This window comes from Hemitrygon akajei, chromosome 27 (genome assembly GCF_048418815.1).
Source record: "Hemitrygon akajei chromosome 27, sHemAka1.3, whole genome shotgun sequence".
Taxonomy (NCBI): Eukaryota; Metazoa; Chordata; class Chondrichthyes; order Myliobatiformes; family Dasyatidae; genus Hemitrygon; species Hemitrygon akajei.
Window position 1 is genome coordinate 52,688,763 of NC_133150.1, and position 20,167 is coordinate 52,708,929.

The 20,167-nt window shown below is 46.4% G+C and overlaps 1 protein-coding gene across 1 annotated transcript in view; it reads right to left on the reverse strand.

The window, feature by feature from the left end:
* Positions 1 to 6,094: 6,094 nt before the first annotated feature.
* Positions 6,095 to 20,167, reverse strand: part of LOC140717402 (T-lymphocyte surface antigen Ly-9-like) — a 43,034-nt gene continuing 28,961 nt past the window's right edge. Inside the window, exons 3-6 of the mRNA XM_073030949.1 lie at positions 18,014 to 18,316; positions 15,995 to 16,297; positions 7,334 to 7,483; positions 6,095 to 6,936 (exon numbers count right to left, since the gene is read on the reverse strand). Of these exons, the coding sequence (XP_072887050.1) occupies positions 6,881 to 6,936; positions 7,334 to 7,483; positions 15,995 to 16,297; positions 18,014 to 18,316 (812 nt within the window). The 3' untranslated portion in view covers positions 6,095 to 6,880. The remainder of the gene's footprint in view (positions 6,937 to 7,333; positions 7,484 to 15,994; positions 16,298 to 18,013; positions 18,317 to 20,167) is intronic.

Sequence of the window (20,167 nt, forward strand, 5' to 3'; positions counted from 1 at the left end):
CTGTTTCACTAAATGGAGGGACCAATTTAATTTCTTGGCTAGCAACAAACGGTTTTCTAGAATCAGAAGACTGATTCTCAGACCTTAAATTCACCATTGCATATTCAAATTCTCTTTTCTTCTGCTCAGATTCCAATTTACACCTCTCTAACTCTGCTTTACTTTGTTCCAACCTCATTTGTTCAATTTGCAACTGCATCTCCAGATTACTTATTGGAAACGATTCTAAAATCGATTCTTCAAAATGACCCGAAGCCACAAAATGTGATGCGATCTTTCTCTGTATTACAGCTTTTGATGTAGTTGGCAAAATCCCTTTAAGAAGCAACCGATTAGCAAGTTCAGAGACTTCAGTTTTTTTCGCCTTCGCTAACAAGTCCGCGTCTGGCGAATCCAGAAACTCATCAATATTCATCGTTGCCGAATACCACTCACAAGCCAATCAAACAAAAAAAAACCGAGCAATCCCCGTTACCAAAACACCGATTCAAAATTCAAAAAACTTTTTAAACTCAAATAATTCAATTCCGAACGAAGCCCCCATATTTATGTTACGTATTCGGGCAACAATAATATAGATGAGTTAGGCAAGGGGTTTTATAACGAATAACACGTTTATTAAACACTGATAACAAACCCCCTTCAAAAGTAAACAAACCCAAACAATGACCCGAAACCAGCTGCTGGCAGCTGAATCAAACAGTTCTTAATAGCGTTGCAGTCCCAAACAGTCTTTAAAGCAGTATTGAAAAGAACTCAGTTCTCTAAAGCGAATTGCCGAATGAAAACAGTTCAAAGAACAATATGCCGACAGTTCAAAAGCTCACGGTACTTTTAAAAGGAGAGACTTTTTAAAGCGATGTAAATTCTCTTCCACGTCGATGTCCTTCGATTCCCAGCGTCGAACTCCCACGTCGAATTTTATTAAATATAACAACTTAAAGTGACTGACCTTCCTTCCACAATATTCTCAATCTCCCGCTTTTCCCAGCGGAGACTATCGTGAGAATAGTAAACGAAATCCTTCCGAATGAGGATCAAACAAGGTCGCAGTCAATCCATCGAAAATCGATTCTTCTCAATTTGTCGTCCAAGCTTCACTCTCCCTTGGCAAAGAAACCGTTGGCTCTGACCTTTTAAACTTTAGGCATTATATAAAACTTCATTTTTAACTAAACTGCGTCATCACATTAAATCACACAGTGATATGAAGTCATCTTGGCAAATCCAGCCACGAACTGCCCCACCTGACAGGGTGGGTCTTCCTTTTATACCCTGTAGAAAAACCTGTCACATGACCTCTACTGGCGGGAAAATGACATCACTCCACCATCACAAAACCATTACCTCATGTCCAGTATAACTTCAACCCCAGTCACGTGACAAGGGTACCACTGTCACGCGTCACGGGTACGTAACAATAACTATATATATATATATAACCCTATAACAATTACAGCACAGAAACAGGCCATCTCAGCCCTTCTAGTCCGTGCCGAATGCTTATACTCACCTAGTCCCACTTACCTGCACTCAGCCCATAACCCTCCATTCCTTTCCTGTCCATATACTTATCCATTATTTTTTTAAATGACAAAATCGAACCTGCCTCTACCACTTCTACTGGAAGCTCGTGCCACACAGCTACCTCTCTCTGAGTAAAGAAATTCCCCCTTGTGTTACCCTTAAACTTTTGCCCCTTAACTCTCAACTCATATCCTCTTGTTTGTATCTCCCCTACTCTCAATGGAAAAAGCCTATCCACGTCAACTCTATCTATCCCCCTCATAATTTTAAATACCTCTATCAAGTCCCCCCTCAACCTTCTACGCTCCAAAGAATAAAGACCTAACTTGTTCAACCTTTCTCTGTAACTTAGGTGCTGAAACCCAGGTAACATTCTAGTAAATCTCCTCTGTGCTCTCTCTAATTTGTTGATATATTTCCTATAATTCGATTACCAGAACTGTACACAATACTCCAAATTTGGCCTCACCAATGCCTTGTACAATTTTAACATTACATCCCAACTCCTAGACTCAATGCTCTGATTTATATAGGCCAGCATACCAAAAGCTTTCTTCACCACCCTATCTACATGAGATTCCACCTTCAGGGAACTATGCACCATTATTCCTAGATCACTCTGTTCTACTGCATCCCTCAATGCCCTACCATTTACCATGTATGTCCTATTTTGATTATTCCTACCAAAATGTGCACTGACTTCCTATTTCCGGCCTCACCTGCACGTGGCACAGAGAGAGTAATCCCTGCAGGTCTTGTTCTTTAACTGAGCACCTGACTCCCTGAAAGCTCTTTGCAGAGACTTGTCACCCTTTCTGCCTGTGTAATTGGTTCCAATCTGGATCATAACTTCTGGCTGCTCACCTTTCCCATTAAGAGTGATATGGACTCAGGGATGTCTCTGACCCCAGCACCTGGAAAGTAACATCACATCTGTTTGTCATGATTTCATTCACAGAATCTCTTTTGTCCCCTTAAACAGTGAATCACTGCTGCTCACCTCTTCTCCAGTCTTCCCTCTTCAGCAACAGAACCAGACAGTACCAGAGACCAGACTGCTGTGACATTCCTTTGCAACAGAGTCCAATAGTATCCAAAACTGCATGCTTTTTATTGAAGGGAACAGCCACAACAACTCTGTACTGATTATTCATCGAATCAAGGAAACATACAGCACAGACACAGGCCCTTCAGCCCATCTTGTCCATGCCAAACCATTTAAACTGCCTACTCCCATCACCCCACAATGGGACTAGAACCCTCCATACCTCCACTCCATTGTGCCTATCAAAACATTGCTAAAGATTGAAATAGAAATCACATGCACCACTTGTGTTGGCAGCCCATACCACACTCTCATTACCCTCTGAGTGAAGAGGTTTTTCTTCATGTTCCCCTTAAACTTTACATCTTTCACTTATAACCCATAACCCAGTGGAAAAAGCCTGCTTGCATTTGCTCTATCTATACCCCTCATAATTTTGTATGCCTCTATCAAATCTCCTCTCAATCTTCTATGTTCTAATGAAGAAAGTCAAAACCTGTTCAGTCTTCCCTTATATCTCAAGTCCTTCAGATACGGCAACAACCCTGTAAATTTCCTCTGTACACTTTCAACCTTAGTTACATCTCTCCTGTATGTAGGTGACAAAAACTTCACACAATACAGCAGAATTGGCCTCAGCAATGTCTTATACAACTTCAATGTAACATCCCATCACCTGTCCTCAATACTGTTCTCTTTCACTGTCTTTACGGTCACCCAGTTACCTGCATCCTGCAACTTAGATATGACTGCCTCCCTGTAACTCTTAATCAAGCAACTTCTCTATCCCTTGAATGATCCACAGTTCATCCAGTTCCAGACCCATTTCGCTAACATAGCCTGTGAAAAGCTGTACCCAAGTGCACTTCTTGCAGATGTAATCGCTAGGGACACTGGAGATCAGCCCGACTTCCCGCATTGTACAAGAGGGGCAAGCCACTTCCCTGGGTTCATTCTCTCTGGTCTGCCTGTGCTTTAATAAAGAGAGAGATCTCTACAGAAACCTCGAATTCGCCTCTGTCTTGGCACCAACATTTCCTGTTGGTGGATTGTTGTTTGTGATAAGGATGTTGATTGTCATTTGGAAGTCATTTGCAACCAACTCAACAACTTTCTAAATGAGAACAATATTCTAGAGAGGTTTCCATGCAAACCACTGGGTGGTGACAGCCCTCACCAAAATTGTCAGTGACCTTCAGCCCAGCACTGATGCCAACAGGGTCTCAGTTCTAATTCTCCTCAATCTACTTTAAGTGCTGCCTGCAATCCAGTTGACCGCAACGTTCTTCCAGATCACCTTGAGAACTGCGTTGACCTCACTGGTGTTCCCCTTAATTGGTTTAATGTATTTCAGAAAGAAAGTTTATTATCTGTCTTAGAGACAATTTCTCTCAGAGATATGATGTAGCTTTTGGTGCTCAGTGAAGCTGCCTTGGTCCCCTACTCTTCTCCTTATACACGCTCCCCTCAGGAGACATCATTAGAGTACAAATTTGATTTCCACAATCTTTCGAGCCTAATGATAACACTCTATCTTCTCTGACTTCTGGTACGGCTGCAATAAACAAAAGGATGAGCAATAATTTCCTGAAACGAAATGAAGATAAAACTGAAATACTTCTGGTGGGTCCCAGAGCCAAAAGAGATAAACTTCTTGATAAACTTGGGAACTTGACTCCCCTTGTATAATCAGAAGTAACAAACCTGGAGGCCTTCCTTGATCCAGATTTAAATATTCAATCCCGCATAAGGAAAGTGACCAGAGCAACATTTCTACACTTAGAAACATTGCAAAGGAATATCCATTTCTGTCTTGTAATGATGCTGCAAAACTAGTTCACACCCTTAAATTAAATAGACTAGTTTACTGCAATGCAAATTTTACTGGCGATCCAATGCTATCTATTGATAAACTTCAACTTACTCAGAATGCTGCTGCTGGACTTTCAACTAAAACCAGGATGAGGGAGCATATCATTCCAATCCAAAATATTTTGCATTGGATCTTGTACCTTTTAGAATTGATTTTAAAATTCTATAACTTTTGTTTTTAAAGCTCTCAATGCTCTAGGACCAGAGTATGCCAGAATTGCTTTTGTTTCATAATTCTGCTTGAGCTCTCAGGTCTTCTTCAGCCAGACTCTTGAATTTAAATTATAAATGGTAGGTCATCTTTTTTAAAGTACTTTCCCTGTCTGTAGAACTCAGTACCTAAAAATGAAAAGGGATGCAAACTCACTGACACTTTCAAACCTATTTATTTAACCTCACTTTTAGCTAACATCTTTTTGTCTTTTAATGTTTGCACTTTATCCCATTGTAGAACACTTTGAACGACATTGTCTGCACAAAGAGTGCTGTATAAATAAGTTACTATTGTTGGGTTGAAGTGTTGCTTGGATGAGGATTATTGTTGTCGTGTGCGGATTCTTGTTTGGCCTGAGGTGTTAATGTCATTGTGATTGGATGTTGATTGATCTTGAGTGCGGTTTTTTGGTGGGATTGTCATTTTGGGTTTGAGGTATTTAATTATATTGGTTTATATTTTTAGTAGGGTTGTTGATTGAAGTGCAGAATTGTTTGGGGATTAGATGTTGTTGGGAGCCACGATTTTGTTGGAGTTGGGATATTGTTTGAGAGTGGGACTGGGGTGACTTTATTGTGCAATGAGGGTCAATGGAGGTCAGAAGTGGGAATGTTCACTGGTGAGTGCACAATATTCAGTTCCATTCCCACGTCAGAAGGTGAAGCAGCCCTTTTCTGCATGCAGTAAGCTCAGGACAACAGTCAGACACAGGCTGAGAAGTGACAGGTAACATTCAAGCCACACAAGTACCAGGCAGTGACCATCTCCAATAAGAGAGAGTCTGACCACCTCCCTCTGACATCCCCATTGTCCAGTTCCCACCATGAACACACTGGGGTCACCACTGACCAGAGACTCAACTGGACCAGTCACAGCAACACCATGTCTACAGGAGCAGGTCAGAGACCGGGGACCCTGTGGGGAGCGACTCACCTCCTCACACCCCAATGCCTCTCCCCCATCTGCAACTCAGAAGTGTTAATGGAACACACTCCACTTACCTGGGCGAGGTCAACTCCAACAACACTTGTAAGGACTGAACCATCCTCCCTATCTTTGAAACCCACTCTGGTCCCTGGACCCCTCCCCCACTCTGTAACCCCTTACAGCTTCATGGGCGTCCAACAACAGAATAATTTTTTAGGCTACAATGACATTTAATGTCAGAGAAATGTATACAATATACATTCTGAAATTCTTTTTCTTCGCAACCATCCATGAAAACAGAGTCCCCCAAAGAATGAATGACAGTTAAATGTTAGAACCCCAACACCCCCGTCATCTCCCCCTCCCACGCATAAACAGCAACAAATCACCGATCACCCCTTACCCCATCAGCAAAAAAGCATTGGCACTCCCCCCCCCCACCGAGCACTCAAGCGTGCAGCAAAGCATCAGCAAAGACACAGACTTGCAGTACCCCAAAGACTGGTTTTAGAATGGTTCTTTAATGTTATTGCACATTTACATATTTAGAGCAGAGAGTGAACATCTGAAGCAAAAGCTGGAAACGCTGAAGGCCCTGGGCAGGTGAGGCAGCGTGTGTGGAGACAGATTCAGATGAAGGGTGTGAAACATTAACTCTTCGTCTCTCTCCACAGACGCTGCCTGAGACACTCGATGTGTGACAGTGCACAGCTGAGTAATGTGCCCACTCCCTGAAACACCCATCAATAGACTCTCAGACTGTGGTTTCTCTAGTGAAACCTTAACTGGTTCATTTTGACCGAGAACATAAAATATCATCAATAAACTATTTGCAATATGTAACCCTTCCCCAGCCCTGGGGTGTGGGGAGAGGAGCCCCAGGACTCTTCACCAAGTCAGACCTCCTGGGTGTGGGTCTCTCTGGATTTCCCATGGGCTCTTTGGTTGATTTCAATTTCAGGAATTTCCTCCAGGATGTTAATGGTTAAATGGGTCACGAGAACTGGGTGGATATCCCAGGAATGGCTGTAGGAAGATCACTGGAGATCCCGTCAGTAACACAGAGCACAGCACAGGTTCAGTTATAAACCTCAGTCTGGGAGACTGACCAAATCTGGGTGTGGGGTCACCACAGGTCACTGCAGAACCCTTGGTGTTTAAAGTGATTCCCCCCTCACCGGGATTGTGGAACAGGGACAGTGGTGCCAGTGGGATGTTCCGATGCTCTCAGTCTGTGCCATGGGTAGGCACCATTCCCCAGTATCGAACACACACTGCCCCGACGGAGTGAGTGTCTATGAGCTGTGTTCTCCACCAGATCGACTGTTCAAAGATTGTGTCACTGCCGGCTCTGTGGGACAGAGAGCAGAGGTGAGGAGGCCCCGTCAGTGCCTTTCCTGATCAACACATACATCGCTCCAATCCGCTCCCTTAGCCCCTCCACTAGTCCTCCTCCCTGCTCCCACAGACCCTCCCCTCCTCCTCCCTACACCCCCAAGACCCTCCCTTCCACCTCCCTGCTCCCTCCCCTCCTCCTCCCTATCACATGTATCCCTTTTTGATGCCTTTCCCATCTGGGTGGACTTGCATGAGTGGCAATGATGCCAGAGTATCCAGAGCAGAGATGACCCTGGATTATATGCAGCACGACACACGCAATAATCAGACTGAGTATCACAATAGGAATTGTACAACCAGTATGTGACGATCTGTAATCTGGTACTGGGGGGGTGGGGAGAGACACCTACCAGCAGGTGTACCAGAGTTCTTTCCCATACATTTGTTCCAGCGTGAGCGAAGATCATGCCGCTTTATGTAGAGTATACCGCAACACAGAAGAATGAGTATCATGATGACGGGAATGATCCAAGCAATGTGTGATGATCTGTCATCGGGATCTGGGGAGGAGAAAAGATTCTGTGATTAATCCCATCCTCACACTCCCGGTGACAAGGAATCGATGGATCCACTCCCTCTCACCACAGGCCAGATAAAACTCTCCATCATGAAGGGGGAGGGGTTGGACAGAAAAGATTACAAAATTAATCCCATCCTCACACTCCCAGTTCCAATCATCCTCACATCACTCCCCTTAAATCACAGCCAACCATGTCAACACCTGGATCTCCACTGATGTTAAACAAGTTAACCTTCACACCGTCACTTGGTAACCACAGTGCCCTGTGTCGCTGACTGTATCTCAATTGATGTTAATCCAACTCCCTCACATCATCCCACAGTCACCCCTCTCCCCAATTGCCCTGTATCCCTGACCCAGTCCCAATTAAAGTTCAAAGTTGAAAGTACATTTTATTATCAAAATATGCATATGTTATAGAACCTTGAGATTCATCTCCTGACAGGCAGCCACGAGACAAAGAAACACAAAATCAACCCCACAGATATGAAAAAAGACCGTTGAATACTCAATGTGCAATAGAAACAATCCATCATGCAAACAGTAACTGCAAGCCAATCGTGCTTCTGAACTGAGATCTGCAAGAGAGCCCCATACTTCAGTGTAGAGCCATGTAAACATTGTGGGGCAGCGATCTTAGTTGGCCCGTACTTCACCTCAGTCCCCATCACCCAGACCTTTCTGACAGCCTGACATATCCAATCTGGCTCAGTGCCTAACTCTCCATCCCAACATCGGGTTCTGCTGCTTTGAGCAGTGATCTGAGGCAGCCCAAATCTCACCTTTTCTATCTGGCTCTCTGGTTAAATCTCCATCTGAACAACAGGCTCTGCCTCTTGAATACGCTTCACCACTTCAATTCAACCTGTAAATCTCCATCCGAGGATCATGCTCGGTTGTGTCTGGTGCCTGACCCTGTAGCATTGATTTCATCTGTAAATCTCCACCCGTAGATCATGCTTAGTCGTGTCTGGCGCCTGGACCCCGTGGTTTTGATTCGGCCTGTGCCTGATCTTTCATGTTTTTCATGCTCTCAGCAATGGGCCTGCCAACTCGCCTTACCTCGGTTCTACCAGATTGAATTGCCTCCAACTAAAGGGAAGTTACAGACTATTGTGATGATTGTTTGCCAGAAGAAGTGTGGTTAACAAAGTATTTAAGTTGTTGTCATTGTTTCGTTAGCTGCCAGCCAGAAGCCACAGAGGTTCACCAGTGCCATCTTAACCAGAAGTCACGAGTAGAACACAGAGCCTTGTTGATTCTGCACTGTCCTACACACTCCTGAGATCGGAACAGAGAGGAGCTGTCTTGTTGAGCTGGGATTCGGGGAAGAAAACTGGAAAAGAACAGCTGAAGGCAACACTGGAAAATGGGGAGAGTTTGGATTCCAGTGCACTCTAGTGGTTTTCTTTGTGAAAAGATGATGATTTACAAGCTTTGACTGTGATATTTGACTGCTATGGGAGCAGTGGCTGGCAGATTGCTAGGAACAGTTTATCAACTGTAGTGGGACCTGAAACAAAATGCACTTTTGTTCATTAACATGGATAAACTACCTCCCACCCCAGTTGCTGAGCCCAAGTTGATTTAGTCCGATGAAGAGTTTTCAGCGGTTGTGTATGGGGACTGTGCGATTCACTGTCAGCTCCCCACTGAGTCATGAACACCTCCCACTCAGATCTCAGGGAAAGTACAGGTGGGGTCTGTAGTCCCCAGTCCTGCCACTGTCACTGGGCCCACTGGAGCACCCCACCCATGTAAAAGGTCATCCAAAAGTGATTGGGTTCTTCCCTCTACTGGACCCATAGGAGCCCCCTGTACAAAGGGCTGTCCAAAAGTGAGTGAGATCTCCCAGCCAGTGGACCCACAGGAGTACCCACTTCCCATATAAAGGATTAGCCGTAAGTGAGTGGGATCTCCCAGCCAGTGGACCCACAGGAGTACCCACTTCCCGTATAAAGGATTAGCCGAAAGTGAGCGGGATCTCCCAGCCAGTGGACCCACAAGAGTACCACTTCCCGTATAAAGGATTAGCCGAAAGTGAGCGGGATCTCCCAGCCAGTGGACCCGCAAGAGTAGCACTTCCCGTATAAAGGATTAGCCGAAAGTGACTGGGATCTCCTAGCCAGTGGACCCACAGGAGTACCCACTTCCCGTATAAAGGATTAGCCGAAAGTGAGTGGGATCTCCCAGCCAGTGGACCCACAGGAGTACCCACTTCCCGTATAAAGGGTTGTCTGAATCGGAGTGGGATCTTCCAGCCAGTAGACCCAGTGGAGCACCTTCTTCCCGTATAAATGGTTATTCAAAAGGGAGTGGGATATGCCAGCCAGTGGACCCTCAGGACCCCACTGTACAAAGGACTGTCTGAAATTGCATGTGATATCCCAGCCATTGGACCCACAGGAGCCCCGTATTTTTGGGAAAAAGTGAGTGTGATCTCACTGCCACTAGATCCACTGGGACTCCTAGGACTCCAGCCCCTTCCGTAAAAGGGAGTGGCAGTGCCCTGTGGGTGGGAATCCTCCTTGGCCTGTTCCTGAGTGGGTGACCTGGATGCAGAGGTGGGTGTGGACCATACAACTCGTGTCCTCCGTTCGAACATCAGTAGGCTTAGACACTAGACACGAGAATACTACAGCACAGTATAGACCCTTTGGCTCTTGATGTTGTGTCAACCCATATATTCCTCAAAGAAAAGTACTAAATCCACACTACCCGTAAACCTCTATTTTCCTTTCATCCATGTGCCTGTCCAAGAGGATCTTAAACACCCTAATGTTTTAGCCTCCACCACCATCCCCGGCAAGTCATTCCAGGCACCCACAACCCTCTGTGTAAAACGTACCCCTGATGTCTCCCCTAAACTTCCCTCCCTTAACTTTGTACATATGTCCTCTGGTGTTTGCAATTTGTGTCCTGGGAAACAGCTACTGGCTATCCACCCTATCTATGCCTCTCATAATCTTGTAGACCTCTATCAAGTCCCCTCTCATCCTTCTATGCTCCAAAGAGAAAAGTCCCAGCTCTGCTAACCTTGCTTCATATGACTTGTTTTCCAATCCAGGCAACATCCTGTTAAATCTCCTCTGCACCCTCTCCATAGCGTCCACATCCTTCCTATAATGAGGTGACCAGAACTGAACACACTACTCCAAGTGTGGTCTCACCAGAGATTTGTAGAGTTGCAACATGACCTGAGCACCTGGGAACAGGAGTTATGGTAGGGGTTGGTAGGAGTACTGGAAACTATTGAGATGGTGGATTACCTCGTCGCAGCACTGTGTGACAACATGTACCCCTAGGGGACATTTGGAAGTTCCTGAAGGAGTCCTGGGGTGGCCACTGGTTGTATCTGCTTGTGCAGTCTGTTAATGTAATCCGCAGAAAGAAGGGGACAGAGTGCAAGTGGCTGGGAAAGATTGACGGGAGAGCGCCAATTTAAAGATCTTCCGAGGGGACTGGTGAAGGGATCTAGCATACTCTTGCGATGCAGACCACCACAACTACCTACACATCAATGCAGGAGAGGGTCTTTCCACACTTTCCATCTTCACTTGGTCCTCAGGGAGGACAGATACATGCTTGGCTTCCTGCACAAAACTCACACCAATCTGGAAGACAGATCTATCTGGTTTCTGGAGTGGCAAGGGTTGGAGATGCTCTACATGAGTCACCTCAGCTCCACCTCCCATAGGGTGACGATTCTTGTTGGCCACAACTTTCCATCCAGAGATGTTAAAACACAAGGAGCTTGTGCTGGGCCATTTGCTTCACTTACCTTGTCTGGACAGTGTGCCATTGCACTGTGGATGCATACACCCCCAGGCCCAGCATCATGCACCTGCACTTGTATCAAGAATTATCTGTTCCTCTGAGTCTATCAACCATAGCGAGTGTATTATCATCAGGCCAGTGTTGAGTTCAGACCAGAACCTGGTTTGAGTGGAGTTCAGTTTGCTGCCTTCACAAGTCAGATTCAACACTGGCACTTTAACAGCCTATTGGTCCAGGACATACGATTCCAGAGGGACTTGGAGAGGAGACAGAGGAGTTTCCCCACTTTATAGCCATGCTGGGACTAGGGGAAGGATCATGTTCACCTCTTCTGTCAGGACCAAGCCGCACAGCCCATGATTGAGTGGTTGTGAAGCAGCTGCTCAACTCTCAGTGTCAGCTGGGTCCAGTTGTTGAGGAGATAGTTCTGTGGCAGAGGGATTGGGATTGGAAGGAATTGATGAGGGAACCTGCATATTGAGAGTTTGTGAGTAGGATATGAAGGATTTTGGGGCCATGATACAGTAGCAGTTAGCGTGACACTGTATCAGCTTGGGTGTGTCTTCAGTTCAGAGTTCAGTTCTGGAACCGTTCCGTAAGGAATCTTTGTACGTCTTCTCTGGGGCTTCCGATTTCTTCCTAGAGTACATTCCTCACACTCCCATTATGATCAGACCCCTTTCAAATCACCTCTCACACACCCATTACCGTCAGTCCCCTTTCCAATAACCTCTCACACACACCGATTACCGGCAGTCCCCTTTCCAATCACCTCTCTCACACACCCATTAATGTCAGTCCCCTTTCCAATCTCCTCTCACACACTCCCATTACTGTCAGTCCCCTTTCCAATCACCTCTCTCACACACCCATTACTGTCAGTCCCCTTTCCAAACCTCTCCCACACACCCATTACCGTCAGTCCCCTTTCCAAACCTCTCCCACACACCCATTACCGTCAGTCCCCTTTCCAAACCTCTCTCACACACCCATTACTGTCAGTCCCCTTCCCAAACCTCTCCCACACACCCATTACCGTCAGTCCCCTTTCCAAACCTCTCCCACACACCCATTACCGTCAGTCCCCTTTCCAATCACCTCTCTCACACACCCATTACCGTCAGTCCCCTTTCCAAACCTCTCTCACACACCCATTACCGTCAGTCCCCTTTCCAATCACCTCTCTCACACACCCATTACCGTCAGTCCCCTTTCCAAACCTCTCTCACACACCCATTACCGTCAGTCCCCTTTCCAATCACCTCTCTCACACACCCATTAATGTCAGTCCCCTTTCCAATCACCTCTCACACACACCCATTACTGTCAGTCCCCTTTCCAATCACCTCTCTCACACACCCATTACCTTCAGTCCCATTCTGTGCAATTCTCACCTCCCATTATCGTCTGTCCACTTTCTGAGTAGTTCACAACCATGTTTTGGTCTCTACTCGCTGGATTATACCACGCTGGAATGATGGCAAGGTGATGTGGTCTCTTGATTCTTTTGCAAGGGGACCACTCTTTTCATCTCTGTTGATTATGGCAATTATCTCATCCTTTGGGGAAATTTCAGCTCCACCACTGGTACACAGTGACTGTGATGTGTACCTGTCAGTGTCACTGCAGAGATTCAGACAGTTTACTCCAACCAACACTCCTAAACTCTCACTCTCTGTTCCCAGGAATGAATGTCTTGGACACAGACAAGCTGCCAGTGGGGTTCAGTAAAGAGTGGAATGGCCAGGATCTGACGTCATCCATTAATTAGGGATGTTTCAGGAACTAGTGAAACCCGGGCCCCTTTGCAGTGTCTCACTCACCGTACACTTCCAGACACCCTCTCACCTTAGACTCGGGGAGAGGGTGGGAACAGGCTGGAATGTGGAGCTGAGATCAAGGTCAGACCAACCATGATTTCAGTGAGTGGGGAGTAGGCTCAAGGTGTGCAAAAGGCCTCTAACTGTTCCTTGGACAGAAATGTAGATGGGAGGGTTGGCACATTGGTAGATGAGATGAAAATTGGTGGTGTTGTAGATGATGCAGAGGAGTGCCAATAGATTCAGTTGGACATGGATCAGATGCAGACATAGTTGGGGAAATGTGGCTGCATGTTGATTGGATGGTAAAGAAGGGACTTTACATGCTTGCCCTCTTCAGTCTAGACACTGAGTTCAGAAGTCAGGAGGTTATGCTACATCTTTAAAAACTCTGATTAGGCTGCATCTGGAGTATTGCAATCATTTACACAAATGAATGTGTCGAGAATAAAGGCATATGGAGCATGAACAATCAGAAGGGATTAGCTTAACTGGGTTCCATTAGCAATGAGCTTGGCAGCACATCATGAGCTGAGGATCTGTTCCCATGGTGTTCCATTCCCCACGTTCTGACATTCTCCTCCCTCCAATGGGAACATGTTAAACCTGGGGTGGATGGGATTTCTCAGCCGGACGTTGCTGAGTGAGATTATTGTGAATGTTATATTACTGTTAGAGTGAGTCAGGAACCATATTGCTGTGTGTGAGTGTGCTGTGTCACTCACTGGGACACTATATTCAGTGTAATGAATACACAGGGTCTCACTCAGCACAGCACAGCATGAAGGCTGAGGAATAAACACTTTGCTGAGCTCAGACCTCAGTCTGGGGAATTATCAAGCAGTGGCCTGGGCAACAGATGGGACAACTGGGATCACTGAACATGACAGACCAGAACTTTGTCCTTGGGAGACAGTGGTATCAGTATAGTGCACGGTGTGTACTGTTGCCATGAAACAACAATTACACTAAATTACAAATAAAAACCGTGACAAAGAGGAATATCAGGTACAACACTGGCATCCACGGACAATGTGGTTTTCTCAGGTCCGTTCCTGTCCTCAACCCTGGCCTGATCCCAGGGAGACCACCAACTCTAACTGAGGGAGCCGGATAGGGGGAAGAAGAGGTAGAAGTGGATATTTCATAACATAAGAACATAAGAACATAAGAGATAGGAGCAGGAGTAGGCCAATCGGCCCCTCAAGCCTGCTCCGCCATTCAACAAGATCATGGCTGATCCAATCTTAACTCTAGTTTTCACCGAATCCCACAAGGCAACAGTGCCAACCAACAGGGCACCATGCCGCCCATTTTATTTTATTATTCATCCCGCCCAAACCCATGTGATCACCCGGAGAAAAAAACCCGGGGAAAAAATCTGGAAAATTCCTCTCCGACCCATCCAGGCTATTGAAAACTGGTCCAGGAGATCACATGGCTGATCTAAACCTAGCCTCATGTCCACTTACCTGCTCGCTCTCTGTATCTCCTAATGCCATTTTTATCCAGGAAAATGTCTATCTCCATTTTGAATTTATTGAGTGTAGTAGCTTCCACAGCTCTCTGGGGCAGTAAATTCCACAGCCCCACTGCCCTCTGAGTGAAGAAATTTCTCCGCATCTCAGTCCTGGAACGGCATCCCCTTATTTTAAGATTATGCCCCCTAGTCCTAGTTTCACCCATCATTGGGAACATTCTCCCCGCATCCACCCGATCAAGCCCCTTCACAATCTTATATGTTTCAATAAGATCGCCTCTCATTCTTCGGAACTCCAATGAGTAGAGTCCCAATCTACTCAACCTCTCATCATACATCAACCCACCCATCCCCGGAATTAACCTAGTGAACCTTCTCTGCACTGCCTCGAGAGCCAGTATGTCCTTTCTTAAATATGGACACCAGAACTGCACGCAGTACTCCAGGTGTGGTCTCACCAATACCCGGTACAACTGCAGTAAGACCTCCCTGTTCTTATACTCCATCCCCCTAGCAATAAAAGCCAGCATTCCATTGGCCTTCTTGACCACCTGCTGCACTTGCATACTAACTTTTTGTGTTTCCTGCACCAGGACCCCCAGATCCCTTTGCACAGAAGCACTTTCCAGTTTCTCTCCATTTAGATATTAACTTGCTCTATTATTTTTCCTGCCAAAGTGCAAGACCTCACACTTGTCAGTATCATATTTCATCTGCCAAATGTCTGCCCAATCACTCAGCCTATCTATGTCCCCCTGCAGGGTTTCAATGTCCTCCGCACTCATTACACTCCCTCCCATCTTTGTGTCATTTCACCTCTGATGGAATCTCTGCATCCCTCGAGGAAGGAGAAGGAGGTGCCCATCCTCCAAGGTGGAGGTGCCCTGAGTGCAGGGACCACCAGGTAGGGAAAGTTGGTTTCTTTAGGGCCAAGGACCCACATTGTGTTGCGGGACTTGACTAAGGGATGGTGCCACCTTCCTCCCCTGTCACAGCCACAGTCCAAAGGAGGACACCGTCCCTAAGAGAAGGGACTGGGGAGACTCCCAGGATCAAACCCCTCTGTAGATGAGGGTGATGCAATCATGATTTTTTTGCAAGGGGACCACTCTTTGGATCTCCATCGACAATGACAATTATCTCATCCTCCGGGGGAATTTCAGCTCCGCCACTGGTACACAGTGGCTGCTGTGTGTACCTGTCAATGTCACTGCAGATACTCAGACAGGCTACTCCAACCAACCCTCCTAAACTCTCCACGTCTATCACCAAGAATGAATGTCTTGGACACGGACAATCCGTCAGAGGGGTTCAGTAAAGAGTGGAATGGCCAGGATGTGCTGTCATCCATCCATTAATTAGGGATGTTTTAGGAACTGGTGAAACCCAGTCCCCTCCACAGTGTCTCACTCACCGTACACCTCCAGTTGCAATTTCGCCTTAGATTTAGCTCCAGAAACCACAGCAGTTTCCACCTCATATTCACCAGCATCCTGTCTCCGTAGATCACGGATTTCCAGACTGAAGTCCCCGGCATGAAGTGTTATCCGTCGCTTGTACTCCTCAGGACCGAAGTAGGAAATGGTGTAATTTTCATATTCTGCTATTTTGGTTCCATTTGATCTCCACACCACCTGAGAAATGTCCTGCCAAGGTGTGATCCAAGCAGGTAAGGAGACCTTCATTCCCTGAGTTCCTTTCACAGTCCCCGCCCAGTCTGAGGAGACAAGAGAAGGCAGTCAGCAGGTGACTCAGTGACTGGAGCAGGAGTCGGAGTGAGTTGAGTGTTGGTAGGGTGTATCCCCCTCCTGAGGAATCATGAACAAGGGCACAATTTCAGAATAAGGGACCATCATTTCAGGTGGCAATGAGGAATGATTTCCCTTCTGCAAGGGTCAGAATTGTATGGAATTATCTCCCCCAGAGAGATGTGGAGGCTGAGTCAGTGTATTCAAGGCTGAGATAGAGTTTTGATCTGGAGCGGAGTCGGGGAGATGGTGGGAACAGGCACGAAAATGGAGCTGAGATCAAGGTCAGACAAGCCCTGATTTCAGTGAGAGGAGAGTAGGCTTGAGGCGCCAAAAGGCCACTAATGTTCCTTGGGCAGAAATACAGATGGGAGGGTTAGCATGATTGTAGATGAGCTAAAGATTGGTTGTGTTGTGGATGGTGCAGAGGAGTGCCAAGAGATGAATTTGGACATGGATCAGATGCAGACATGGGTGGGGAAATGTAGCTGCATGTTGATTGGATGGTAAAGAAGGAACTTTACATCCTTGCCCTCATCAGTCGAGACACTGAGTTCAAAAGTTAGGAGGTTATGTTACTCCTTTAAAAACTCTGATTAGTCTACATCTGGATGATTGCATTCATTTCCAGCCAACCCGTTAAAGGAAGAATGTGGAAGCTTTGCAGAGGGAACAGACATTTACCAACTGGGTGACTGGATTACAGGGCATGTGTTGGAAGAGAAGTTTGGACAAATTTGTGTTGTTTCCTCTGAGTGTCAGAGGATGGCGATAGACCTGATACAAGCTTATGACATTCATAAGGACACAGATGAAGTAGACAGCCAGTATTTTTCCCAGGGATGGCATGATAGCGTAGTGTTTAGCACAACGCTTTACAGTGCCAGCGAATTGATTGAATTGCCACTGCTGTAAGGAGTTTGTACATTCTCCCCTTGACCACGTGGGATTCCTCTGCGTGCTCTGGTTTCCTCTCACAGTCCAAAGATGTTCTGATTGGTAGGTTAATTGGTCATTATAAAATAGATTAGTCTGGAGTTAGATTAAGGTTATTGTGAATGTTATATTACTATTTGAGTGAGTCAGGAACCATATTGCTGTGTGTGAGTGTACTGTTGTGTCCGTGTACTGTGTCACTCTCTGGGACACTATATTCAGTGTAATGAATACACAGGGTCTCACTCAGCACAGCACAGCATGAAGACTGAGGAATAAACACCTTGCTGAGCTCAGACCTCAGTCTGGGCAATTAACAAGCAGTGCCCTGGGAAACTGGGATCCCTGAATATGACAGACCAGGCCAGAGACTTGGGGATACAGTGTGTAACTGTGACCCACAGATATGGACTGTTTGTCCCAATCATCAGTCCCTCCCACCCCTTCGGCCCATCTCCCAATCCCTGTTCCCCATCTGCTCATCTCTTCCAGCCTCAGACACACGAGGCTCCCCATTGACAGTTCGATGCTTCACAGCCTCTGGTCCAGTCTCCGAGGATGTGGTGAGCGTGTCCTCGAGCCTCACACTGACTCAGCCTCACTACACTGGGATCATGAGCCCAGCTCTGGACATGGGCAGTCAGTGGGGTTCAGAAAATAAGGAAACACATGTGATCAGCCTTAACGCATTAATTAAGGGTGTTTCAGGAACTGATGAAACCCGGGCCCCTCCGTAACGTCTCACTCACCGAACACCTCCAATTGCATTCCCTTCTGAGTCTGTGCTCCTGAACTTGCTGTAACAGTCACCTCATAATCTTTAGCGTCCTCTCTCCGTAGATCACTGATTTCCAGACTGAAGTTCCCGGGATGAAGAGTTATCCGTCGCTTGTACTCCTCAGGACCAAAGTAGAAAATGGTGCCAGTAGCATATTCTGTTATTCTGGTTCCAACTGATCTCCACACCAAATGAGAAATGTCCAGCCCGGATGTGATCCCAGCAGGTAAGGAGACCCTCTGTCCCCAAGCTCCTTTCACAGTCCCCACTGGGTCTGAGGAGACAAGAGGAGGCAGTCAGCAGGTGACTCAGTGACTGGAACAGGAATCAGAGAGGTGAGTGTAGGGAGGGTGTTTCCCCCTCCTGTGGGATCTCGAACAAAGGTAAAGTTTCTGAATAAGGGACCATAATTTCAGATGGAGATGAACATCTCCAAGGTTCAGGAATCTATGGAATTTTCTCCCCCAGAGAGCTGTGGAGGCTGAGACAGAGTTTTGATCTGGAGGGGTGTCACAGAGAAGGTCGGAACAGGCAGGAAGGTGGAGCTGAGATTGAGGTCAGACCAACCCTGGTTTCAATGAGTTGGGAGTAGGCTTCAGGGGGCAAAAGCCCTCAAACTGATCCTTGGACAGAAATATAGATGGGAGGATTAGCATATTTGTAGATGAGATAAAGATTGGTGGTGGTGTGGATGGTGCAGAGGAGTGCCAATAGATGAAATTGGACGTGGATCAGATGTAGACATGGGTGTGGAAGTGCGGCTGCATGTTGATTGGGTGGTAAAGAAGGGACTTTGCATGCTTGCCTTCATCACTGAGTTCAAAAGTCAGGAAGTTATGTTATATCTTTAAAAACTCTGATTAGGCTGCATCTGGAGTACGGTAATCATTTCCTACCACCCCGTTAAAGGAAGAACGTGGAGGCTTGGAAGAGGGAACAGACATTTACCATCAGGGTGACTGGATTACAGGGTATGTGTGGCAAGAAATGGTTGGACAAATTTGGGTTGTTTGCTCTGAGTGTCGAAGGTGATATAAACTTATGACATTTATAAGGACACAGATGAAGCAGACAGACAGTATTTTTCCCAGGAAGCGGCACGATGGTGTAGTTGTTAGCACAATGCTTTACAGTGCCAGTGAACCAGATTGAATTCCCACTGCCCGTAATGAGTTTGTCTTCTCCCTGTGATCACGTGGGATTCCTCTGCGTGCTCTGGCTTCCTCCCACAGTCCAGAGACGTTCCGATTGGTAGGTTAGTTGATCGTTATAAATTGTCCTGTGATTAGGCTGTGGTTAAATTGGGGGATAGCTGGGCAGCAGAGCTCAAAGGCCCAGAAGGGTTTATTTCCTGCTGTATCTCATTAAATAAAAGAAAATCAAGTAAAATGTGTCTAATACCAGAGATGGTGCATTTACAGTGACGGGTAAATTCAAAGGAGATATGCGGGACAAGGTTTTCTTTACACAGAGAGTGGTGGGTCACTGAAATGGGCTGCCGGGGGTGGTGGTAGAGGCAAAGGCTGGAGAGATTTTTGAGGAGCACCTGAATGTGGAGAGAATAAAGGCATATGGAGCACGAACAGTCAGAAGGGATTAGCTTAACTGGGTTCCATTAGCAATGAGTTTGGCAGCACATCATGAGCTGAGGATCTGTTCCCATGATGTTCCATTCCCCATGTTCCAACCTTCTCCTCCATCCAATGGGAACACGTTAAACCTGGGGTGGAGGGGATCCCTCAGCCGGACGTTGCTAAGTGAGATTATTGTGAATGTTATATTACTGTTAGAGTGAGTCAGGAACCATATTGCTGTGTGTGAGTGTGCTGTTGTGTCCGTGTACTGTGTCACTCACTGGGACACTATATTCAGTGTAATGAATACACAGGGTCTCACTCAGCACAGCACAGCATGAAGGCTGAGGAATAAACACCTTGCTGAGCTCAGTCTGGGCAATTAACAAGCAGTGTCCTGGCAAACAGACAAGACAACAGGGATTCTTGAATATAACAGACTAGGGCTTTGAACTGGGGATACAGAAGGCCCTGTGTAACTGACGCACAGGTATAAACTGTTCGGCCATCCGCCAGTCCCTCCCACTCCTTCGGCCCATCTCCCATTGCCC